At 50.3% G+C, this 26,402-nt stretch overlaps 1 protein-coding gene across 5 annotated transcripts in view; it reads left to right on the top strand.

Annotated features, from left to right (window-relative positions):
* The window catches only part of RALGDS (ral guanine nucleotide dissociation stimulator), a 99,754-nt gene that overhangs the window by 32,429 nt on the left and 40,923 nt on the right, over window positions 1-26,402 (top strand). The window contains exons 1-2 of one of the 5 annotated variants that reach the window (XM_073314059.1): window positions 23,937-24,254; window positions 24,973-25,050. The exons of 2 other annotated variants lie outside the window; for them this stretch is intronic. In XM_073314059.1, coding sequence (XP_073170160.1) covers window positions 24,123-24,254; window positions 24,973-25,050 — 210 coding nt within the window. In that variant the 5' untranslated portion in view covers window positions 23,937-24,122. Of the gene's footprint in view, window positions 1-23,936; window positions 24,255-24,972; window positions 25,051-26,402 lie in introns of those variants that run through there. 2 more of the 5 variants (XM_073314063.1, XM_073314060.1) reach the window with 2 other exon arrangements.

Below are 26,402 nucleotides of genomic sequence, written 5' to 3'. Positions count from 1 at the left end.
TGCCAAGCTGACATGTTTTTAAACATGACTTGTCCTTTGTCTGCACCACTATGTTTAACCTCCTTTCGGGTAACATGCTCTCTAACATGCTGCATTTTCCCAGTGCATCTGTACCCTATTGTGGGGCTTATTGCAGTTCCACTTGCAGCACGATGCAAACTTTGCTGCTCAGTGGGAAGCAGTGACCTCGCTATAGGAGGGCTCCAGTGGCTGTATAAGCCTGTCCAAGCATCCCTTGGGAGGAGAGAAGGATTCAGACCATCGGTCAAGGGGGAAGGACAGGCGTGCAGGAGTACAGCAGGGTCTGGACAGGAGCTCTTGAGGACAAACGGACACAGGGTATCAAGAGGACAGATGGACAGGAAGAGGACTATTGAGAGGCACTAGGGGGAGAGAGAGATGGGCTCGGGTTAGCTAGATATTGGAAGGATAGCTGGCCAGGATGTCTGGAGGATGGATGGATTTGGGTGGGAGCTCGGGAGAACGGATGGAGAGGGCACCCGAAGGAGAGATGGACGGCAGATTCAGGTGGAAGCATAGAAGGGCTGCCTGCAGCTGGGGAAGTGGAGCCCCTCGCTGTGGCCTGCGCCTCTGGCTCTGATTAGGAGCTCGTCTGGTGTGATTTGGGGCCAGGAGAAGACATCATTCTCCAGGTATGCAGCTGCTGTTGTCCCATCTGGCGATAACGTCAGGCGGCCCTTTCCCATCCGTGATGGGAAGTCCTGGCCTGGCTCCAGGCTCAGTGTCCCGGACGCGCCCCTCCCGCAGGCAAGGGGGAGATGGACAATTGGCTTTGTGTGTTTTTAAAACAGACGTAATTGCACCGGGGGCCATTTGCTGAGTGATAACAAGGCTCCTGTCCAGCAGCTTCATGCTGAGTCTCTATGCAATATCCTTGTACAGGCTGGGGTGCAGCACACCCTCAAAAATGCCGTTCCCTGAGAATGGGGCCCTTCCCCATTGCCCTGAAACCCACCAGTGGGCAGCAGAAATTGGAGAGCTCCCCTCACCTGCCGGGAGTGTCCAGGTGCACAGGAAGAGCTGTCTATTAATTGGAGCACAGACCTGGGGGGATGAGTTCTGGGTTCTAGTCCAAGTTCTGCCACTGACTTTCTATGGGACCATGGGCAGGTCACTTTACCTCTCAGGTTCCCTGTCTGTAAGATGGGGCTTGGTAACCCTGTCCTCCATCACGGGGTTGTGAGGGTTAGCACATTAAGGGCTGTGAAGTGCTTTGAAGTCCTGGATTGCAAGGTATTAGTTTGGTGCCAAGGGTCTAGTCTAGACTAGAGCCCATTGAACGTGGTGTTAAGTGACTCTCAGTAACTCCTGTGGGTTTTGGATCAGGCTGCTGGTGTCTGAGCTTGGCAGGTTCTTGAACCTGTGTCCTGCACCATGTGACCCAAACCCTTGGGCTGACATACCACAGTGCTGTAGGTCCGGTCGAGGGGCAATGGCAGAGCTGTGCAGGAAGCTTGACTGTGGCCCACCTGTTCTTGGCCTCTTGCTTCCACGACTCAGCAGAAACAATTGCAAAATCCACCCCAGAACAGCAAGAAAGGCAAAATGGGAAGGATTGCTAAAGAACCTGGAGTGCTTTGCCAGCAAAAGAGCAGCTGCTTCTATGGCTGTGCAAGCCGATCTGAGAAGGGGAAATCCATGCACTGGCTGCTGCAAGCAACGCACACTGGCTTTTGGGGGCATCTCTGGCATATTTGTAAATGCTTCATCAAATGGCACTTTACAGTACACTGCTTTGCCAGCTGAACCAGCAACATCCGCACCCTGAGAGACAGTTGGAAGCTGCAGGATCAGGAGGGACGAGTGCGATATGTCCCATTATGATGTTACACTCTATTACAGGGAGCAACGCAAAGTACAGTGTGTCAGCCTAATGGTTTGGCTCACTTGGTGCAGGAGATCATAGGTTCAAGTCCCCATTATTCTGTGAAGCAATGCAATCAATCCGCTCCTGTACGGCAATGCATTATAATGCAATACAGTCAGTCCAGTGCTGTATTACAATGCACTGCATGTTAAAATGCAATGTATATGGTCCATTCCTGGCTAGAGTATGCTGCAAAGTAATGCAGTGTAACACAACCATTTATATAACCCATATCACTGTAGTACCTAAGCGCTACATAAGCTGTACAGAGAAAAACAACTGTGGACACTCTTATTCCAATAGGAGAGGGCCTTTTTCCCTATTTAACTTACGTTGCTTTGGAAGGGTTTTAATGCAAAGCAGATCAACCACTCTAATACCAGAATAGCAGTAACCACAAGGGGTTATAGTGGTGTAACTATAGCAGGGTAACTATACCAGTATCACTGGTCAAACTTTCCTGTGCAGACAAGCCTTAAGTGACACAGGAGCACAAGTCCTTGCACTCCTCTGTCACTTGGATGCTTTTCCAAATTCCACCCCTTAGTCAGAGATGTTCTCGAGGGTCCGTTCCCCTCCCTCTACCTGCACAGCAGGTTTGACTTCAAAGATATTAGAAAATATTTTCCACTCAATGGGCTAATTGGTTAAATTGTATTTCACATGCTGATTTATTCCTTTAATATATTTTTCTCCAGCACTCTGGAAGCTGGAAGATAAACGCTTAGTTTTGAACTTAGGCTCAGGAGCCGAGGCAGGAGATGGGAAAGACATTTTAGGGCCCATTTTACCCAAGTGCTAGATTGTTCCCTGCCACATTCAGTGCTTGGTGCAGTTGAGCTTTCGGAGTAAAAGCAGGCTGCAAGCCCTGGGTATCTTAGGTTTAACACTGGCCTATGGCACATACAAAAAGAACTTTCAGATCAGCTGTAATGAGCTAGTAATTTACTGGTTTCAGAGTAACAGCCGTGTTAGTCTGTATTTGCAAAAAGAAAAGGAGTACTTGTGGCACCTTAGAGACTAAATAAATTGGTTAGTCTCTAAGGTGCCACAAGTACTCCTTTTCTTTTAGTAATTTACTGTCTACAGCACTTTACAGCTTCAAAGCACTGTGCAAACATCAACTAATCAGTCCCTGCAAGGCTCCTAGATGGGAATACATGTTGTGCCCTTGCTCACAGAGGATGTGCTCAGGGTCCTACAGTGAGTCAGTGGCAGAGCAAGGGTTAGAACTCAGAAGGGCTGAACTCCCAGGTCCATGTGCAATCCACTTGAGCAGACTGCCAACCTCATACTCTTTTACTGGGGTTTAATCCTCTTCCTTAAGTAAAACCCATCACAGAAGGGAGGACTGGTGCACAGGGGAGGCAGTGTGGCCTAGAGGATGGAGCATTGGATTGAGACCCAGCAGAAGGGTCTAGTCTCTTTTCTGCCGCTGGCCTGCTGGGCAACCCTGGGGAACTCTCTTCCCTGCTCTGTGCCTCAGTTTCCCCATCCATAAAATCTGATAGATTTTTCATGGAAGAGTGAAATGTAGAAGGTTTCTCTTTTAGGGAATGAGCATAGAGACTGCACTGCTGTATCCTTTCACCCATCCACATGGTCCTTTTGTGTCAGAAACTTCATTCTCCAGGGCTCCCAACCCAGCTCCTTTCTCCCAAACTCACTGCTAACAGCTTCCCAAAGGGAGTAGCCCTGCGATGCTAAGAGCCTCAGGGAGTAGTTTGCTGCCTTGCATCAGCACATCCCAGGCTGGCACACAGCCCATGTGCCTCTCGTGGCCTCCTCATCAGCGTTAAGTGCCTCTCTGTCTGTGGCTATGCAAGCCCGGTTTTGTTCTGCATGCATGAACGGAGCAGACACGTTTTGCTGGTGTGTCTGGCTGTTGCTGTTGCTCAGCCTGTGTTTGGATTAATCCGTAGGCTTCGCCGGCGCATGGGCTGTTTGGATGGACTGACAGTCACTAGCAGCCCCGGTAATGAATCAGAGACATTGTCATGTTGATCTCATACACTGTGTCTTTTCCACTGCCCCTGCACTGTAGATGTTATCGGGAGGGTGGAGCTGCAAGCTAAAAGTTGGACTGTTTCCTGGTGAAGGCTGTCGTTCAAAACAGCACACCCTCTCCCCTCGCTCTCAGCACAGAGCACCAAGCCCTTCTGTGGTGCGGCGCGAAGGGTGGGCTGGTTTCTTTGGAGAAAACTAGAAACCACAGAAGAAGTGATCCGGACCAAATCTGCCCCTCACATCCAGAGGTGTAAATCCAGAGGCTGTTCTGTCGAGCCGGTGAGGTTACTTTGGGTTTACACCAGCCAGGCTGAGAGCTGAGTTGGGCACCACGAGCCATGAGGACTGTGTCTGCGCTGACAATTTTAGACACCCCCCCCCCGGGTTCTGTTGCTCTAGCCTTGCACTGCCCCTGCAGTATGAGTGCTGGTGGACTGGTTTCCAGTGGTGTCTCACCCTGTTCTGAGGAGGACTGGATGGCAGCGTGGCCGGCTACACGAGGGTTCCCATGGTTGCTAGTCCTCGTGGGGCTGCGCTGGTGCCAGAGGACTGCCCCAAAATTGTCATTGTCGACCAGGCCTATTGCAGGTTCTCCTGTCTGTCTGTGCTTTATTCCCTGAGCATAACCCAGCTGGTGACGTGTGTTTCATTTAACAGGCCTCACGTTTATCTTTAATGATGGTTTCAAGACTCAGCAAAAAACGACTCAGCAGCAAATGCCAAGAATAACCCCATGCGGCTCTCAGTGCTTTTCATCTTCAAAGCCCTCTGCAAACGTTGGCTGGTCGCATTAAATGGGAATGTAATTAATAATCCCAGCCAAACCCTTCGTTTGCCCAGAGTGCAGGCAGAGAGTTCTCCGCGAGAGGCCCTCTGCTTTGGAGCCTTGGGGACTGAAATAGCTCAGGTTTGTTGGCCACCTGGAAGAATCGTTTTGCTCAGGCTCCAGAGGAGGGAGGCGCCTGGTTTGGGGGTGTTCTCGTGGCGTGTGTGGTGAGTGGGAGTTGGGTGCCGTTTAGCTGAGGAAGCGAGGGGCCTGCGTGGGGGTAGGTGCCAGGTTTGGTTATGTGTCCCTGTTCACGGGTGTCGGAGGCAATGAGAGGTTTCAGAAGGGCGCCTCTTTGTGTACATTTATCACTGGAAATAAATAAGTAACGCAAGGTCGCTGCGGTGACGGTCCCAGCAACACGCGCTGAAGGCGGCATGAGCATCAGTCAATTTGATGAGACTATATTGGCATGACAAGCTGGCCGAGGGTTGCCCCTCTCTTGTCTGTCAGTCAGGTAAGAACCACGCAGGCTAGGGTTACACCTGGGGCCTCATCTCCTGTGCCCATTTGGCCGTTGCTGCTTGACCGTGGAAACCTCACTCACACACCCAGTCATCCCGCTATCCAATGCACTCCCAGGCTCCTCCTCTCCACAGCAGTTCCCTCACACTGGTTTCCTCTACATCACATGCACACGCTAGGGTAACATCTGATCTCTCCAGAAACGTACGCTGGTGAAGTTTAGAATGTGCTGTTATAGGCAGGTCTTTGTCCTCTCCACCTGTAGGCCCAGTCGGTTTATTCAGAGCAGGCCTTCCCTTCAGAGACCCTGGGGAGGTTTGTCTAAGGCAGAGCTTGCCTCAGGTGGTCAGACGGATCCTCTACAAGTAAGCCACCTCTCTCCGCCCCTGGCCCCAGTGGGATGTGATCAGGGTGGGAAGCACGTGGAAGAAACTGCCCAGGTGATATCTGTTGTATGGTAACAGGACATCAGACATCGGGGCTGGCACTAAAATGACAATCCACTAACGGACCCAATGGCAGGTTTGTGTGGGATGGGGTGAGACGCTGCAGACCCTCCCGGTGAGGGGCATTGGAGGGCCAGGCTGCACAGGGGCTTGGGGTGCTGCCGGACCTTCTGGCTTGAAGTGGTTTTCGTCATATTCAGTTTGGTTCAGTGGTTCTCAGCACCCCCACTATACAAATTGTTCCAGCCCCCTGACAGGCTGCCCATTAGGGTGCTTTGCCCTGAATTCCTTTTCTTTCCTCCAGGCTGTGTCTACTGCTTTCCCGGCTTTATCTGGCATGTGGGTCACAGGCCAACACCACTAGAGCATGCGCTTTCCATGATCCATCAGTCCAGACTCCATCGCTCAGACCATATCTTCCAGCTGCGGCTGGGAGGCGCCAGGGAAATTGGGAGAGATGGCGTTGGGTGCTCCCTCTGGGCTCCAGCAGAGGGACATCCATACACCACTGCACACCTAGAAATAGCTTCCCCTTGTAGGAGGGGTAATGTAGCAATATTTCATTTGAATGAACAGCGCTGGCTGGGTGTCATTGCACAAGCTGTGGGATTGGTGCAGTTAAAGCAACTTTAATGGTTACTGTGCTGCAAACTGGGAAAGAGTTGCCACTTCCTGCAATTGTTCGATCAACCTGCTTTCAGTGTACAAGAATAAATGACTGTATTTTATCCACTTCTGGTGGTAACCGTTGCAGTGCAAAAATTAGAATGAAACCTGTGTAAAATACCATGTGCCAGATCCTCAGCTGGTGTAGAGCAGGATAATTCCAGTAAAACTATCCCAGTTTACACTAGCTGAGGACATGGTTTGATGTAAATGGTTTCACCCTAAAGCTTGTCTCTTGTCACTCCATTTCCCTCCTTGTTCATTCTGTTCACCTAGTACCCAACATCCCTCTATCCCATTACCTCTGCAGCTCCTGGAGTCTGGGATAGCTTTTCTCTATGGCTCTGCCTCCTCCGCATTCCACCTAAGATGGTGTCTCATCTTCCTTGCTTCTGCCCCTTCATTTCTCTCCCCTTCCGCTCTCATTTTTCATCCCGACGTTGTCACTAGGTCATCTCACTCCGTAAAGCGTCTGGTGTTGCAGCTTGTGCAATGATCCATAATCAAGCCCTGTTGGGGCGCCTGGTCGCTGATTGTAATTCGTTACCTTTTCTGAGTGCTGCAGCTGGACAGAATAAAATTTAGCAAATTGTCTGTGGACAGTGCTTAATTTGTAATGAAAGAGGTGCCGGGGTTCAAGCAATTTTTTTTACATTTGTAACTGATGCAGCAAGCCCTGAGGTGCTGGGGCTACGAACTGCCACTCCTTGCAGCCCTTGCAAGCCCCAGCACAAATTCAGCCCTGGCTTTGGGAATGATGGAACGCGATTGGCTGCTGCTGAACAGTTGCATTCAATAAGGGTCTGTCGATACAATTTGCTGTCAGCTGTCAGTTTGCATCATGGCGGATGGGTTTAGGACAGTACCATTAGAAAACTGGCTGCCGTTGGGAGCGCTAGGAAGGCTGTGTGTACATGTGACTAGGAAGATGGGTGGGTGTCTTTAAAAAAAAAAAAGTCAAGTCAATGTATTGACTGATGTGGTTTGTTGTAGCAGTTCAAACACAAGTGCTGTAATTTAAATCAGTCATGTGGGGCTAGGTTGCCTCTGGACTGAGCTGCCGCACAAGGGCATAAGGGCCTCCGAACACTGTTGCATGCCCTTCCCAGGTCTTGGATCGAGAGCCCGTGCACTTTCTCCTTTCTCCCCACCATCTCCCATGTGGGCAGGGGAGTGGCCAAGGCTGAGCTCTCCCTCCCCCAATGCACCAGCCCTGGCAGGGAGCTGGCAAAGGGAGAGGACAGTAATGTGATATGGGTAGGGGCCAGCAGCAAATTACTACCCTGCTAGAGTAAGGGGAATGCAGGGAAGGACTGGTGCTGCCCTGGCGTCTGATGCCTTCCCTCTGCTACTCCATGCAGCTCAGCTTCGAGTTCTGAACTGTGGCTCATCCGCACTCAGATGGCCTCCGTGGGGGAACGGGGTTTTCTGGGCGATGAGTTAAGCCCAATCATTACACCCTCCAAAAACACTGCCATTCACTCCTCTGGGAGGTCAGACCCGGGGGCTCCCTTCTCCCTGTTGCGACAATAAAAAGCACAGGCCACAGCCATGCTCCCCTGGGGAGAGAGGAGTGGCAGAGATGGGGTGATCATGCTGAAGTTTGGGTAAACTGGGCTTGCATCTAAGGGTCTTTGTTGGAGTGAAACAGAAGCTGCTGGCCTCACAAAGAGACTTGTGTTGTGCTTGCAGCTCATCTTGATGACTCAAGCTCTGCCCTTGTGGTTTATGGTGTCGACAGAACCTGTTAATGGAAATATAGCCTCAAGTTACATGTATCTTATCTCTTGTAATGCATAGGGCATCTGGACTATCAGTCAAGACACCTGTGCTCTGTTCTAAGCTCTGCTACTGATTCACCATATAGCCTTGGCCAAGGTACCAAACCTTTCCGTGCCTCAGTTTCCCCACCTATAAACCAGTTACACCTCCTTTCTAATGGGCTCTGAGATCCAGAGGGTGCTATATAAGTGCTGCACATCACGGCCATGACTCAGGACAACATATAAGCATGTGTTTAGCTTTTATCGCATTCTTAAGTGCTGTCCGGAAAAGGAATGCTTTCCTGAACTGGGGCCTCCGGGTCTACTGCTGCCAGCCTTACTCACATCCAGCAGTACCTCATGACTCAGCTAGCCTCTTAATTTCAGCGTGACTGTTTGCATAGTAAAATGCTACTCCCTGTGTGTCAAGGATGGCATGATTCAATAATGATCAAGAGCTGAATAGTATAACCTCTTGGGTTTTACTCTCATGCATTTTCAGTATTGATGCCTCTGCTGGAAACCTTGGTCACACCCCACCCTTACGAAATGCAACTCTCCCCAGGCCAAGCCGCCTTTGCAGTTTGCAGGAAGGGGCCTTTGATTTGGAGATGTATAGAAGCTGTTTGAAAGATGCCTGGAACTGAACAGTGTGACAATCTCAGCAGCATCGAGCTGTGATCCTAGCAACAGGCAAACAGATGCGCACCAACTTCCTCTTTACAGCTAGTGGACTGAGTGGAGGGGGTTTGTGCAGCCAGCCTGTCAGGCTCTAGGATTTGAGTTCAAGATAACTTAAAATAACCTCTCTCTGCTCATCCTTCCTTCCCCCCACCTCTCAGTTTTTATCTGCACAGCTCTGGGTTTCTTTTTCTCTTTTCATCTTAGATCCGCTGTACGAAATGCTTAACTTCCAGAACCAAAAGAGAAGTTAGAGGCTGCCAACACACGAATAAAGAAGTGTGATTCTCAGTGTTATTTATGGCTGGTTGAACAGAGCAGCCATGAGCAGCTGCAATACACACTTGAGAACACTAGTAGGAACTGAGGGGGCTGAAAGCGAGAGGAAAAGGAGATGGCAACTGCTGTTGTATTGTTGTGAGCTCGCTGAGCCACTCCTCAGCCGCTGGGGCAAAACCATCCATAGATCCTGCACTCCTCCTCTGTGGGGTCGTTTGGCTATGGCTCCACTGGCCATTCCCCTGCCACGCCCCTTGTGACTCCAGCCCCTGTAGTCACCCAGGCCCATGTGGGGGCTAGGAACTGAAAAACAGTCTCTGTTGCACCCTGCATGGGGACACAAAGAGCCAGATCAGAGCAGCTGAAAATCCAGGGGTTCTCTTTCCCCTTGGTACATGGATGGCTTAAACAGTGGCTCCGGTGAGTCTCAGCTGAGAGAGGGTAAGGGATGGCTGGGCCATGGGCCCAAACTCCGCTCTCCCCCGTGCTCCACAGTGGTGGTTCCACCAAGGCAGGGGAGGCCTTTTCTGCAGGGATAAGACTCCAGTGGCTGGATTTACTAGTCCAGCCTCTTACTTATCGGATTAATTTTGCTGCAGCCCTCAGAAAAACTCCTGTCCCCAGGCGTAGGGGACATGACAGCTGTTAACAATCCAGGCCATAGCAACCCAGCAGCAAACCCCACCCAAGCGAGCAGGGAAACATAACAAACCCCAATCCCCCTGCCTCTCTGGTTTCCAGAAGAGCCCCTCCCTTCTCCGACCCACAAACTCCCCAAACTAGGGGCTTTGCAGCAGACTCTGCAGATCCATGGGAGGAGCCAGTTTCAAAATCCAGGTGCCCTGCTGGGGTCCAACCTTAGAAAAGGGCTTATTTGCTGCATACTTCCAAGCTGGTGCCTTATACCTGTCAGCCCTGAGTGAATTCTTGCTGCTGAGTTTCAGAGCCCAGTGTGTGTAATGGAAATGCTGACACGACTCCTGGCTAGAGCATCCTACATAACAGTGTGGTAATTAACTGTTGATAAGGAGATAGTGTTACCAGACTGATTTAAGCAATAAACCTTCATCAATTGAGGCTGCTCAGCAGGAAGTAAAACAACCCATCCATCTGCTGAGAGGAGAGTCAAATAATGTAGCACTGCTCACTAGACAACTCACTGTACCCCCACGGGCAGGACGTATCCCAGGCTGTGAGGAGATCTCTGCAGGGATCCTACACTGCTGAATGGGGAGGGATCCTCTTTCCTCCTGGGCCCGTGGAAGCCAATGGAGAGAGTCTCATTGACTTCCATGGTGGCTGGATCTGGCCCTGAGCCAATGCTGGTGAAGCTGCTTTCCCCAGATCTCTGATGGCAGCAAGGAATGGATGCTCTGTGTGTGTGCTTGTCTGCTGGAGGCTTTCTTCTGAGGTGAACTTCTCTAGCCCTAGGCGGTGGGAGGCAAAAGTCCTGCTCCTTGAAAAAAACCCCAGGCCCTGCTTCTGATAGACTGCCAAGAGCCAGCAGCCCAGTGCTTGAATTATGGGGAAACGATAGGGGGCCCTGACTGGCAAGCAGCTTGCTTCAATTTAAACAGTAGGGAGAAGGAAGGGAGCCATAAGACAGAAGTGAGGTGGGCCCAGGCTCCCCATAATTCAAGTACTGTTCTCAGTTTTGTTCCAAATGCAAATCCCAGGCATAGGGTCAACATCTGAAGGGTCAACAACCCCAGGTAGTCAAAAATCATGAGCCAGGCCCCCCAAAATCATGAGATTGGCTTAAAAAATACTTGTTGAGTTCTTTTCATTTGGATCGTGAGCCTTCAGGGAGCACTCGGGTCACGCTTTCAAGCTTTCGTCTGCAACCATGGGGATGAGAAACAGCCAGTTTTTAAGGAACGCTGAGATTCTTGTGCAGTCACGTGACTTCAGGATCTGGGGCCTCCAGAAACACAGCATAAATTGCAAGGCTTGTGATTAAAACCACGAGAGTTGGCAGCACCGCTCGACTACAATGACACCGGTGTGGGGTGTGGGTGAGCGACACTGATGCAATGTCAGCGGCGTCACTCCATGTTTGCCCCGGTGTAAGAGGTGAATCTGGTCCTCTGCCACTGGAGTCCAGTGTTGTTTGGAAGAAGTCTTGCTTGCAATTGAAAGGCATCCAGACTAACATCCCTTCCTAAAACAATGCACAGTGGAAACCTCTTTTAGTGCCAGTAGAAGAGGCGGAGGGAACATCCTTTGTCTGTGTTGTTAACAATACCAGGGAACATTTAAATGACTTTAAATTTCTTACTTGCTTTTTGTCACTGCTGCTGTTGAAGTTGCATTTCACTTAGTTTGGGGCCTGGACCACGGAACTTTCTCTTTCTGACCCTCACGCTAGTTTTCCTTTCTGATTTTCATACGAAAGACAATGATCTTGTGTGTGGATTGATACTACTACAGAAGGACGTTTAAAATTCCATGCATTTTCCGATGTTGGTCCCTGCACAGCCACGTGGGTGAATTTGGGTCGAAGTGACGTGCCCGGGGTCACATACCAAATCAGTGTCAGAATCAAGACTAAAACCCAGGGGTCCTGATTCCCCGTCCTGTGCTTCAACCGCTAGAGTCAGACCGTGTAACATTTTCCTCTCTGCTACGAAGCACTTCCTCAGACTTCTCTGTTTGAATCCTGCCAGGCTGTGCTCAGCATCCTCCTCGGTCAGCTGCTCGGTTTAGATCACATCAGCTTTCCACTTTTCAGTTCACCTAAGCCTGACAGCAAGGTTTCATTCTTCACTTTAAAGCTCGTCAGCTCTCTTACGGGGAGCTCCCTGCCTTCTACAATGCTGTAGTATTGCTTTCCATTTTAAATGAGTTTCCTTCAACACCAAATGCTTACAGGGCTGCTGTTGCCACCTGTCACCTCCTCTGCCATCCTTTAAATTGCTTTGATCCTATTGTTTAATTTGACTCCATGGTAAGCTTGCGCCCTGCTGTGTTAGGGGGCTATTGGTGGCTTCCAGAGAAGTCCCCCTCCCCGTGCCCTCCTGCAGTGGGGGGTCAGACAGTAACTGCAGCTGTAGGAATGTTAGAGAAGGTGCTTGAGTGGTGTTCTAGGTTTGCCGAGGTGCCATTCTCACAGGCCCCAATTCCAGCTGCAGGGCAGGCCTGGAGGATAACCCATTTCACACCGTTACTTAGAACTCAGTCCTCTGTCCCTGTGGGCTTGTAAGTGAGAGCCAGTGTGCCATGCACAGGCTGGGCAGATTCATAGAGACAGCTAGGAGACTGCTACATCCATCACCAAGAATAGAACCATAGACACTGTTCCACAGCTGGAGAGCACGGCCCAGATCATGCCACGTACGAAGACCGTTCGGCGCCGTCCCTCTTTTCTGTCTGTCCGCTCCATGGGCGAGTGTGTGTGTTCCTAATGGTTCCATCATGCACCTCCCACTGGGATAGATCAGAACAGAAGGGAACTGGGATAGAAAATGTATTGGGGCGGAGCTGGCAGGCACGTGCCCTGCTTAGCAAAGTTTCTTCTTTGTCTCATGAGGCTTCTCTGTTGATCGGGTGCCAAAGGCTGTTTCTGAGATTCTCTTTTTACTCAATTCAGCTAAATGTATCATTTTGGCTGTATGTGGTTTGCTGGAAAAAATGTACTCACTGCTCTTGAGAGGAGAGCGGAGCCAGAGCCTGATTTCTCAGACCCCCAAGCTCCGCTGCCCACAATTCATGCCTCACACCAACCCCCCAAATTTGCAAACCAGTTCCCAAATTATACTTGGAGGTGCTGTGGTCTGAGTGCTTCGAGCAGGGGTGGGGAGGAGGGCAGAGAAAGGCTAAAGATGATGGTTGTGTCAGAGTGAGGGAATGACCCCGCCCCAAAGATAATGTCAGTGAGGGCCCCCCAGCATCCTAATGCTGGCTCAAGGAGTGGAGAGGGAGGGGTTTATGTCAAGTTGGCTGTTTTCCCAGAGCAGCTGAAACAGTCCATAACCCAGAGCAACAGCTATTTCACCAACTGCAAAGCCCGTGCTAAAAGCCCAGATGGAGGGGAGGACGCAGGCATGGTTCAGGAGAGAGCTTCTTATGCCCCCTGGATAATTCTCTTCTGATTTGACTGGGGCTTGGAAACCAAAAGCTAGATTTACTGAACTGAGCGGGAGTTTTAACAAGCCATTAGCTTTGCACTTTGCTAAAGTTTACCCCTCTAGATGGAGCGTGTGGGGAAGTGAAGATGCTCTCTAGGCCCACTGGAACTGTGTACAGGAAGGCATGGCCCGTAATATACATGGACTTTGTGCAGGGTATAGGAGAGCTTTATCTGGTGTGCACTGTGCAGCCACAGACATTAGAAGGATCCTATAGGACAGCTGCAGGCAAAATGCTCCTTGGACTTCACAGCTATCTCCCACTTCGGCTTCATGCAGCCAAAATGTCCCAGAATCAGGAACGCCCTGGTACGTCTTGAGTCCCTTCCCCCATTGTCTCTCTCAGCTGCTTAAGAAGAGGGTGAAGGAGAAAACTGTGAACAAACTGTGTAGATCCAATCAGAAAGAATGGGTTCCAATTCAAATCTGTTTCCCACCCCCCTTCCCCAAAAAACCCACATGCAGTTGGATTGATTAGGTCCAGACAGAACTGCTTCTCTGTGAGATCCAGACAATTTCCTGCTTTGGTCGCTGTGACCATTAGACTCTCCCCTGGCCTGGCATCTCCTGCTGTGGTCAATATTTCACAGGCAGTTGATGGTTAGCGTCACTGCTGTACATACTTTTGCATAATTAATACTACTGTATATAGCTTGGAGATATTGCTTATGTACATTCCACTCATTTGTCCCCCCACCCTCCAATAATTTAATGTAAGGGGAAGAAATAGCGAAATACATAGAACATCCTCCATAGATTCTAGTCCCTAGTGGGTGGGGAGGGGAAAATAAGCTATGCCCAGTAAGTGCCTTTATAGCTTGGGCTTTCTTTTGGGAAATGGTGAGGCAGCTGGGACTCGGGAGCTAGCTTGACTTTGTTCTGTGCATCTGTACAGCCTCGAGTTGTTATCTGGTCTGCTAAGATAAGCAGGGATGGGCTCTGTCATTCCTTGAGTAAGAGACCTGTGAGGAGCACGTAGGAGTTTCAGGAAATGATGATGGTGAAGAGAAATTGACATTATTCCTCCTGAGTCAGGCCTGTGATCTCCCAGCATGGTGTTAGATGGAGATGTCACCACTTGGATCAAGTGCAACATTGAGGTTCACCCGATTTGGGTTTCATTGTACAAAAGAGCAAATTGTACGTGCTCACGGTGTGAAATTACTTTTATTTTAGAATAAAGGGACAGTCTCAATTTGAAAACGGAATTTAAAGAATTTAGGTAGTACGCCTGCCCTGTGTCCCGGCCAGTTTTAGTGTTTTCCCAACCACGTTTTCCTATGAAAAATATTTCTCTCTTCCTTGTGTGACAAAGTTCCTGCTCTACCTTGGTGGGTCTTGCACTTATAGGCGGATTTGCTCACCTTGGAGCTTCACGGCAGCCCTCAGCTTGGCCGTTTTTCTGAACCCACAGTCCAGGTCGACTCCTCCTGTGTCTGACCAGGAGTTGGGAGGATTTGGGGGGAACCCGGGCCCGCCCTCTACTCCGGGTTCCAGCCCAGGGCCCTGTGGAATTAAGCTGTCTGGAGTGCCTCCTGGAACAGCTGTGCGACAGCTAAACTCCCTGGGCTACTTCCCCATGGTCTCCTCCCAACACCTTCTTTATCCTCGCCATAGGACCTTCCTCCTGGTGTCCGATAATGCTTGTACACCTCAGTCCTCCAACAGTCCACGTTCTCGCTCCTAGTGCCTCTTGCTCCCAGCTCCTCACATGCACACCACAAACTGAAGTGAGCTCCTTTTTAAAACCCAGGTGCCCTGATTAGCCTGCCTTAATTGATTCTAGCAGCTTCTTGATTGGCTGCAGGTGTTCTAATCAGCCTGTCTTAATTGTCTCCAGAAGATTCCGGATTGTTCTGGAACCTTTCCTGTTACCTTACCCAGGGAAAAGGGACCTACTTAGCCTGGGGCTAAATATTTGCCTTCTATTATTCTACTATAGCCATCTGACCCGACCATGTCACACTTGCTACTGTATGAAAGACCCATGTAAGCAACAGGAGAAACTGACTAAGTGGCTCAACTGGGAAAACAGTGAAACTGGCTCTACACAAATCACTGTCAAACAATGGAGGAAAAATATTTTTCCTCTATTTTCTTTCAGTTGTAGTCGCTTTAGCTGGTACTTGTTACAATCACAGATGAAAATATTCAGAGAGAAGGGTGATGTTAAGCTAACAGCATCCTTTCAAGCAAAAAAGCACAAGAAAGAACGAAAGTCAAGTCTCCCGGGGAGAACACAGTGTGGTCTCTTCTGTGTAAAAGGCTGAGCCCTGAGATCAAAATGGCTGCTGAACTGTGCTCACAGGGAGAGTGCTTAGACATATAAAGTTATAGGGCATGTAAAGTTCAAGTTCCCATACAAGGTGTAACACATGGAAAACAAAGGCATCACAAATTCACAGTGACACGCATCACGCTGGCCTCTTGTGATCATTAAAATATCCCATGACACTTTGCGCAAAAGTAGAGCTGTTATCTCTGGTTTTCTGGACAAATCCCAATGTAAATAGCTACATTGTGCCTCTCTAAATTCTGCATGTAGTTTACATTGGCTAAGGTAAGCTTCCCTTCCCCTCCTGATAACAGTTGTGTCGTATTGCAGTGTACTGTTATATAGCCACTGAGCACCTCCCCAGAGGTAGCACCTGCATGAGAGGTGTTGTGCAAAACTGTCAGACAGGGGCTTTTGAATTCGGATTGCCTGGGGGGTGGTGCCTGTGTCCTTGTGCTGCTTCTGGGCACTAGCTGTAATTAGGAGCTGGTCTGGCTGTGTGAGACAGTGTGTATGCTTAAAGGCGACTTGGAAGGAGAACTGAGCTCCTGGGCTAGCACTTGTGGCTTAATCTAGGGCCAGAACCGGCGCTAGGAATAAGCAATTGCTAAGGGCCCCAAGCAGCTCAAGGGGGCACCCTATTAATCATTAGTATGTGTTGTGAGGGGGCCCCCAAAATATTCCTGCTGAGGGGCCCCAATGGGCTAGCACCGGCCCTGTCCATGGCTCCCTGTGGGGGGAGCGGGCTTTGCTGAGGAAGAGCAATATATCCCAGCTGGAGAACAGGTGCCACTGGGTAGAAAGGGCACAGAGTACAAAGCCAGAGACAGGCTTTTTAATCAGCAAAACAGAGAATCCCAATCAGTTCAAAAGATTCAGTGGTTCCATCCTGCGAAGCACCATGAGGCTGAGTCAAATGGTGCAGACCTCTCAGATCTGAAACAGCAGGCTGAATGTCTCAGGGAATTAGGAGCTGTCTACCTGGGAAAGTCTTTCCAGATTAAGGTAGGATGTGAATGTAAAGCGGAATAGCTATTCATAATTCTGCAATTGCTCCCATGTAGACACACTTATTCCCGAGGAGCAATTCTGTAATTCCTATTCCAGTGAATTCTCTATGTAAACAGGTCCTAAAACTGTTCTTAGGGATTGCTGACTGGGATAGGAGTGTGATGGTTGCATCCTTCCTTGCTGTGTTCTGACGCACATCATCCAGCCCTGGCTTGGACCAGGAAATTCAGGGGGGCGCAGAAATGGAAGTTTTTAAAAATAAAATGAAACAACAAAAAAGTTTTGGTTCAGGATTCAGTTCAAGTCAACCTGAACAGAGCACTGGGACTAATATTTCATAACTCTTTGTACTCCACAGTCCTTTGCATCCAGAGTGCCTCACAAGCAGCAATGAGTTTAGCCCTCCACCACTCCTGTAAAATAGGACGTATCCTGAGACACAGAGCACTGAAGTAACGTATCCAACCCCATGTAGTGAGTTAGTACTAGAACTGGGACTAGGGCCCAGACAGCTTGTTGCCCAGCCTACAGTATTCCCCACAAACCACTAGAGCAGGGGTTCTCAAACTGGGGGTCGGGACCCCTCAGGGGTTCGCAAGGTTATTACGTGGGGGGTCATGAGCTGTCAGCTTCCACCCCAAGCCCCGCTTTGCCTCCAGCATTTATAATGGTGTTAAATATATAAAAAAGTGTTTTTAATTTATAAGGCGGGGAGTTGCACTCAGAGGCTTGCTATGTGAAAGGGGTCACCAATACAAACGTTTGAGAACCACTGCACAAGACCAGGCTGCCTCTCAGCCTGGGAGTTTACCAAACTCTCTGAAGCAACAGAAGTCACTAGCTGATAATAATCGGGGGGACACTCCCCTAGGATTAGATGGTACGTGCCTGTCCCCTCCTAAACGGAGAGCTGAAAACAGGGGTTCTGAATTCTCTGCTCTGATGCCTGCTCCTCTCTGTTAGCGTTTTTGCTTTCAAAGGCCTGAGGGAGATGTACATTGTGTAACTCAGAGACCAATGTACGATCCCAGGACAGCTGCTTGAGATATTTGTACAGTTACACGAGCTTATGCGTCAGGACTTGTCAATGCCAATGTTCTGTATGAACAGACATTTTGGAATTGTGCATTGTCTGGGTGGAGAAACCCAGGCATGCGGATAAGGAGCGAAGGGTCAGTGTATGGCAACGGGAATGTGGGGGATTTATCCAAACAGTGTATTGACATGTGAAGCATCAGCGTGTGATGACAGCACGTTGGTGCGGGGGCGGGGAGCTTTGTCACTCTCTGAGCCAACATCAGGATGCAAAAGCAGGAACCGTGCTGCATGGGGAGCGGGATTGCAGTGGGATTGTTTTGTTCTGTAGGAAATACAAACAAGTGGAAAGCATTAGCGAGGAGCACAGGGGGCTAAAGCTGTACAGGGAAGTCAGGGTGAGGTCTGGAGATCCAGTGTGGGCAGAGCTTTAGATGTGTCATTTATTGCTCCCTCTTTCCCCTTGAGGTAGATGTGTCTATCTCCATTGACTTAATCCATTTCCCCCTTTCCTCTTGTTTCTGGGAAGCAGGACAGACCCTCTGGACCCACTCCATAGTTTGTAGCCCCCCAGTGGTAGATTGCTGCCTTGTCCCAGCTGTAATGGTTTCGTCCTGAAGTTCAAACAAACACTTAACCTCTCCATGAATCTTTAAACCCGATGGTGAGAGAGGACCCTGCTATCCTGGGGACTGGGACACAGCACGGCTGTTTCTGTTTTCTGCATCCCCTTGTTCCTTCCCTGCCACAGTGACAAAGTGGCTGAGCAGAAGCAAAAGGCAAAGAGCCATCAATAGGGTTACACTGGACTTGAGGAGAACACACAGGCAAGAATGGTTCAAGCATCAATCAGGCTGTAATGTAGACGAAGAGAAGCTGAGTGATACAAAGTGACGGCTTTATGATCCCATCCTTAACTAACCCCACCGTACCCTGATGCCGTGAGGTCCCAGCCAGCCCCTAAGGTAGTCTATTGCAGGATCTGGGGGCCACTGGAGTATTGTGTATGCAACTCCCAGAGTGGGGAGGGGAGGAGGCCACACATAAGTTTCAAAGCAGCATACTCGCTCTGGGATCATTATTTGTGTGGGTTTGGCACCTTCCGTCTCAAACCACCTTAAAACCATTAATGCATTGAGCCTCACAGCTCCCACACCCCCAATGTGGGAGACAAGTATTATCATCCCCATTTTGCAGATGGGGTTACTGAGGCACAGACAATTTGAGAAACTTGCCCAAGGTCACACAGTGAGTCAGTGGCAGTACTGGGAATAAAGCCCTTCTCTCCTGCACTTTAACCACTAGACATTTTTCCCCCTCTGTGGCATGTTGTAAGGCAGTCAGGAAAGGAGAATGCAAACCACAGAAAAGAAGGGGTTCTTAAATGACTGAGGATGGAGAACTGGGATGAGAACCAGGGGGCCGTTTCAGAAGATTGGCAATCACTTGGTTTCCTAACCTCTCCAAAATAAATTGCTAAATGGGCAAATACAGTTTGAGGACTGGGCACTTTGAATCCTTGTGTCTAAATATAATATTGTCTTCAAATAAGCTCCCCAAATGCTGCCACTCCAGCCAGCATGAAGCCCGGCACCCGGAGATTAGAACAGAAACACTGACGCAGCCTGGAGGTGAGCAGTGCTGATGGGCCAGGAGAAAAACGTTGGAATATTGGACAGATCGCAGAGGCTCAGAAAAAGCCTGGGGCCCAGAAGGGCTGAAAACGATTAAAATCGTCTCTGTGGGATTTGAACTCTCTCTTTGGGTTGGGTTTTGTTCTTTGAGTGTTTGGAAATAAACACATTGGTGTGTTGAATGTAAATTCCCTCTGACGCCCGGCAGCCCGGTCTTGCTGATTGTTCTGTGCAAGGGGCGAGGTTACTAAGCATTTCTCTGGCTAGTGCTTCGAAGAAGCAGAGGTCAAGAGGTGGACGGATGCAGAGTGATCCAGAGGCCTGGCTTGGAAAGTGGGTGCTGGATCTGACTCAGTTTCCCCATCTGTAAAGTGGCGGTGATGATACATGCTCAGGGGTCACATGGAGATTAACATGATTTGCAAAGCAACGCTGGTGCTGATGATCAGTGCTAATGCTAAGGGACGTGACCTAGGCCACGTGGCCACCTCCTACCAACCCTTTCAGTACCTCTTCCCCTCACTCCGGAATGTTTACAATAGGTTGGTGCCAGCATTAGAGAAAGTGTGCCCCCTAGGGTGTTGGAGGAAGGCTGTAGGAGCCCACGTGCAGCCGGCACAGAGCCCTGCTGATCCTGGGCTATACAGATAGGCCAAATCTAGGAGTAAGATGGGGATGGGAAGCGCTGTAAGGGGGACATGAGGAAAGTGGCCACAGGGAATGGGGCAGGGGGAAGAGATACCACAGGAGAGAGGAATGAAGAAACCTGGGGTTAGAGAGGGACTGTGTGAGAAGTAAGAAATGGGAGTAGTGGAAGAAGTAGAGAGAGAGGCACAGGGAAGGTGTGTGTGCGACAGGTGTGATGGTGTGTGTGGGGGGCACAGACTGGGGGGGGGATAAATGAACAGGGAAAGGGGAGGACTATGGCAGGCAGGGATGAAGAAGAGAGACAGGAATAACCAAAGGGAAAAGGAAACGCACAAGGCAGGCAGGGAAGGAAAAGAGGAACTGGTAGGAAGTGAAGGAGAGAGAGAGGGAGAGCAGGGACACACAGACACAGCCTCAAGGAGAGAGAGACAGAGAGTGTGTGTGTGTGTGTGTGTGGTTCCAGCACTGATTAGAGAGGGACACAGAGGGATGGAGTTTGCATCATGCTCAATTCCTATTCATTGGCCTAATTCTATTCCCACGTTAGTTAATAGGAGGTTTACCACGGACGTACGTCAGCGGGAGCACAGTTAGGCCAAAGCACTCAACGTGCTGTGAAACCTTTCTGCTGTGGGTAAAACCCACATTGCCATTTTATCACAAGTGTCATGTTTCATGTTATTTCTTAAAGCCCCAGCTCCTGGAGTCATGTGAAAGCCTCATTTAAAAAATAGTACATTTCTAGTCTTCATGGTTATGAAGAAAGGCTTGAAAATGTGATCTGAGTGCATCCTACATGGTCAAAAGTAGGAGGTAAAGAACACCCAATTAGGTTAAAAGTCATGAAACATTTTAATAATCTCATGATTTTGGGAGGGCTAGTTCATGAATATTGAATGCGTGGGGCTGGCAGTACTGAGTAACTGTTCTGCGCTTGGGCCAGTGACTGTGGTTTGAGTGTTTTGTTTTTCAGGCCCAGAAAGATCCCAGGAGAACAGAGAGGAAACCGTCCAGCTATTTTTAAAGCCTTATAGTTTACTTCCTATCATGTATTATTTGTTACCCACTATCATTAGTATTATTCCAGGGAAACTGTCTTAAGTGGCCAACCAAGGGACCAGCAAAAATTAGTCACCTAGTGGAGCTGCATCTTTTAGTAAAGGACAAACATAGCTGAACTGGAGACTGGTGCGAAAGGCATGGGTCTGCCTACAGAAAGTGATGATGATGATGATTAGTCTGTATTGTGGTAGTGTGTAGGAGCCCTAGTCATGGACCAGGACCCCATTATGCTAGATGCTGTACAAATACAGATCCAAATGACAGTATCCGCCCCAAAGAACTTACAATCTAAGGGTATGTCTACATTAGAGCTCACAGTGGTGCAGCTGCACCGATGCAGTGAGGTAGCGAGGTCTAGATGTCTTGGCTTCCAGTCCTTTGCCTTCACCACATGCCCATCCAGCTACTGGTGAGAGCCCTGAATTTTAGCAATCACACACATGGATTGCCAACTCTCTCTATTTAGGAGGGACACTTTCTGTGTGTTAAGCACAATCTCTCTCTTTTTTCTACTGAGTCCCTATAAAAAATACCCATCCAACCGATTTCAAAGGAGTGCCCCTGTTCACCTCCCCATGTGTTCCTATTTATAACTTCCAGATGTTGCCAGGACTGCATTCAAATCCAAAAAGGAGGAAAAGTCTGCTGATTGTAGGTTCAGGGTCTCTGCTGGTTTCCTGCAATTTTTGCTCTTTGTTAAAGTCCCTAAATTGGGGTTTAAGAAAACAAGGAAAAATTTGTAGCCTTCCAGTGTCTGGGCTGATCACCTTTCAACTGATGCACCATTGTTCCTTTGGAGTCTGCAGATAGGCTGGGACAATAGCACGGATTACTCTCATTCATCTCAGGGGGCTGTTAACTTTCAAGTTGACTCATTATCACTTTAGTGTTGGCTTTGTTAACCCTTTCTTTACCCATCATCCTGGCAGAAGCTTCCAACTGCTCATGTGCTAATCTAAAAATACAGCTGGATGTACTTATCTCAGCCTGATGTTCTCCTAGGTAATGTGGCTGTGGGGTTTCGAATACACAAAGAGTTTAATATTCTTTCAGCTGTTCGGAAAACTGAGACGTGAAAGTCCAGGTTCTGACCTTGGGATTGGGACTCCATGTTTGCAGGATTGCACCTTTTAGCAGCAGTGACAGCTAATGAACAGTTTTGCCTGGTTCTTTTTGGTACTTAATAATAGTTACAATATGTGGATTCAGCATCTGTTTGGGGGCTCAGAGCCCATTGGTTAAGATCCACAACCCCCTCCCCATGCTGGCATCATGAACCATGTACTGGGTCAAATTCAGTCCTGCTGTAACCCATTTGCATGGGAGTCTTCACCTGTAGCCCCTTGATCTCTGGTACAGCAGGACTGAGTTGGTTCTGCTCTCAGGCCTTCTGCACCCACCGAGGGCACCAAGGAATGTCCACGCTGCATCAGACCTATGGTCACATCCTGATACTGACTTGCTGGGAGATCTTGGGCAAGTTACTTCATCTCCTTGTATCTCAGCTTCCTCTTCTGAACAATGGTGGCACAGACCATGACCCACAGCCCTAGGTAGTTAATGATTGCATAATACTTTTCAACATTTCCAGTAGCTAAGGTGGGACAGGTCCTGCCCTCCGCAGGTGGGAGGTGTGTGTGTGTGAGGTGCTGTCCCTGGGGTAGGCAGTTGCAGAGCGAGCCTGTCCTGGATTGACCCCGCAGCAGCTGTCCCGCAGGGCTGGCTGGGCTCCCCACTCTGGCCATTGTGACTTGGCCCCTGGTGCCACAGGGTCGCAGCACTGCTCAGGTTTGGCCCAGCCCCCTGTTGGCAGCAGGGCAACCTGGCCAAATCTGAGCGAGTGGTGCTACTCAAATTTTGCCTGGTGGCTGCTCCCCTCCCATGCCCCCATCAGGGGGTTCAGGCCAAACCTGAACAGCACTGAAACCCTGTGCACTAGGGACCAGGTTGCAAAGCTCAGAGGGGGGAGCCAAGCCCAGCCAGGCCTGTGGGACAGGAGCTGCTTCAGCTGTGGTCTTTCTTTGCAATCTGGGGCTTCAGGGATCAAAGAAGGACAGTCCCCATGAAAGCGGGAACTGTTGGGAGTTATGTGATTGTTCAGTGCTTTGAACATGGGGTTTTTCATACTTGCCCAGAGTATGAAAAATCGGGACAGCATGTAGGGGGTAATAGGCACCTAAATAAGAAAAAGCTCTGAGTATTGGGACTGTCCCTATACAATTGGGACCTCTGGTCACCCTAACATGTGGTGCTAAGGGTTAATCTCTCTCTCTGGTCTGGTCTGTATTACAAAGGTTGCAATGGTGTAACTAAATCAAATTCTAATCTGCCTAGACACCCATGCAAACCACTAATGTACGTGTCTGAAACTGAATGATTATTACTGTATCACCTAGGGACCTCAGTCCTAGGCCAGGACCCATTGTGCTAGGTCCTGTACAAACACATGGCAAAAAGACAGTCCCTGCCCTGAGGAGTTTATAGTCTTTGCTTACTTGGTTTAGTTTAATTTGATAATTTAGGAAGCTAAATTAAATCAACATTAAACCAGGCCTGAAGGGGGTTAAATTTGTCTCCAGCAGGGATTCCCGCTGCTGTGACTAGATTGATTTTAAATAGATTGAGTTACAGGGGTGCAGCTTGTCTTCGGCAGACCAGTCCTGCCTCTCTCTGTGTGCGGGTTTCTCTTGCCGCAGATGTGTGTCTCTTGCCATTTAAAGCTCCCTGCCAGGGTCAGATTTTCAAGGGCTCATGATCACTGCCAGATTTTCCAAAGAGCTGAGCTGAGGGGAGCATCTCCCATGGAGGCCCCAGGGCCCTGTTTCCCAAAGCAGCTTCCCCCGGCTGAGCTCTTCTGAGAGCCCGGCGCTCCAGCTTCCCGTCGCGGGTGCTTTGTGGCGATCGGCTCCCGTCCTTGCCGGACCCTGCCGATCCGCCGGGGGCTGAGGAGAGCGGCTGCCCTTCCCCTCCCCGCCAGAAGGGCCGGCTCCAGCGCCTGGCTTTGCGGGTTCCCCTTTCGGCCGCGGCGGGGCGGGCTGACGCCGGGGCTTCTCCCGCGGGTGGGTGGGATCAGGCTGCCCAGTGCATGACAAACCCGCTGCGCGCAGGGGAGCCGCCGGCTGCTCGGGGCGCGTCGGAGCCGCCGCCGCCGGGCTGGGGCTGGGGCTGCGGCGGAGAGCGAGCCAGAGCCGCGCCGCGCCGGGCCGGGCCGGCAGCGGGTCCCGATGGGGGGCTAGCGGCCCGGCGGCTCCCACGGTGAAGCGCGGGCGGGCGGCGCGGCGCGATGCCGGGGCGGGCAGCCCGGAGACCATGTTCGAGAGCTCGCGGAGGATGCGGAGCCTGTGGGACGGCGTGAGGCTGGAGGTGGCCGGCGAGAGCAGCGGCCGCCCCGTGGTGCTGCACAGCTTCACCCAGCTCGACCCCGACCTGCCCCCGCTGGAGGTGAGGCTGGGGCTGCGGGGCGCGGGGGGCCCGGCTGCGGGGCGCGGGGGGCCCGGCTGCGGGGCGCGGGGGGCCTGGCAGCGGGCTCCGGAGCGAGCCCGGCAGCGGGCTCCGGGGCGGCTCTGCTGGGCCCCGGGTGGGGAGAGAGCCCCGCTGGGTCTCAGCAGAGCTCAGTCCGGGGGCACGCTGTGGTTTAGACCGGGGTAGTAAATTATTATTTTCCAATGAGGGGAGCTTGTCCCATGGAGGCACCAGGGCCCTGTCAAGGTCCGGGCACCAGGGAAAATAATAAATTCTCTCCTTCCTCCGCCCCCAATAATAAGTAAATACGATTTCAGGGTCTGTTCCAAAGCACCTGGTAGTTTGGCTTTGGCCCGCGGTCTGCCTATTGACTACCCCTGGCTTAGTCTGTGTGAACGCCTGCTTCAGGATTCACTTATAGGCTTTGTGTTTCATTCTCCCCTCCCCACACAACACAGGCTTTATAGAGGATTGATTTCCCCCTTGGGATTTGGTGCTCTGGGTTATTGACATCATAGCTAAAAAACACTTGGGGGTCCTTAGCTGCTTTACAGTGCAGGTAACTGTTGGGGAGAGTGTGCATGCTCCCTTTTCTCCGGATAGGGACTCCTGGCTTGGTTTGCAGGTGCTGTGAGTTTGCACAGTCTCTGCCTAGTGTGTTTCTGATGCTGGCTTGTGTTGTGTATCTGATGCTCAGAAGCTGAGCCCTGGCATGGTGAGGGAGGCCGGAGCATATGGTGCAGGTTGTCTGAGAAGGAGAGGAGCACAGTTGAAGGTATTTTGGCAGCACGTTTTGCCTTTCACTAGGAGTGGGTAAATAGCTGTCCTCTGTGATCTCTTTACTCCCCCTTATGCCATTATCCTTTTGGCAGGCCTGCTGCCAAGCTGGAATATCTATTAGGAGAAACCAGAGAGATGCGCGCCATCTGATGCAGCTAGCGGAGAGCTAGAACCAGGGCCTTTAAATATTTTATTTGAGAGTCTGGCATCCTGTTGGAGGCTTGCGGTCCCATCTGCTCTGACTCTAGCTGCCTGTGAAGGCTTTGGGCCTGTCCAGGTTGCAAAGGAAGACCCAAGCATTCTCCCCCATGGTGAGGAAGACCATGGGGATTGGCCTAATGGGACACTCAGTGGAGGATGCAAAACTGTCATACTCTAGGGCAAGACCGTGGCTGTTTCTACTAGCACCAGCCCCCAGCAGCTCTTGCTGGCTTCAGATCCAGGCTGCCCTTCTAGGGGGATGTGTGACACACAAAACAGCCTGCAGGGTGGTGGCTGCTTTTTGTCAACAAGGAGTTTGGTTATGAAACCTTCACATGTTGGGAAAACATGGGGGACCCTGATCAAATGAGAGGTTCAGCTCAGGGAAGGGAGTTGGCATAGCACAGCATAACATAGGAAGGGAACTGGGGGCTCTCAGGTCAATGTTGGAGACCCACAAAGCATCCCTTGGTATGTCTCTGCAAGCCAGGGCTATGCCCATCAACCACTTCTCAATCCTCTGGGTCAAAAAGAGCACTGAGCCATTCATTCACTAGGATAGTGGCTTTGGCTCAGGGTGGTGAGTGTTCAGAGACCTTCCATCAATCCCTGGATAACTAATGCTGTGTTTCACAGCGGGCTCATTCATTCTGTCTAGTTCCTTCCGTTGGTGGGATGGGGGAAGTTGAAGTGTGCACATGTGTCCCAGTGGTGATGAAGAGATTCAAACCAGAATGGGTCAGCAAGATCCATTTCCATCAGTATTTACAGCCCTATGTTTATCCAGCCCTGGATATGTCTTGCTGTTGAGTAATCCCACTAAAACTTTTGGGATTACTGCACAGATAGCTGGGGATGGAGGGAAGACCAGATTTCAATAGGTTGCAGGGCAGAGTAGGTAGCACTGGGATTAACAGCCAGTCCCCATGGCAGAGGCAACTTCCTTGAACAGCTCCCTGCCCATGTAGAGCCCTGGTCACTCAAAATCTGAGACAGGAAGGAAAGGAAGTATCTGTGGCACCTTAAAGACTAACAGATTTATTTGAGCATAAGCTTTCGTGAGTTACAGCTCACTTCATCGGATGCATGCAGTGGAAAATACAGTGGGGAGATCTTATATACACAGAGAACATGAAACAACGGGTG

Source organism: Lepidochelys kempii, chromosome 16 (assembly GCF_965140265.1).
Source record: "Lepidochelys kempii isolate rLepKem1 chromosome 16, rLepKem1.hap2, whole genome shotgun sequence".
Classification (NCBI taxonomy): domain Eukaryota; kingdom Metazoa; phylum Chordata; order Testudines; family Cheloniidae; genus Lepidochelys; species Lepidochelys kempii.
This window is presented reverse-complemented; position numbering and strand designations above follow the sequence as displayed.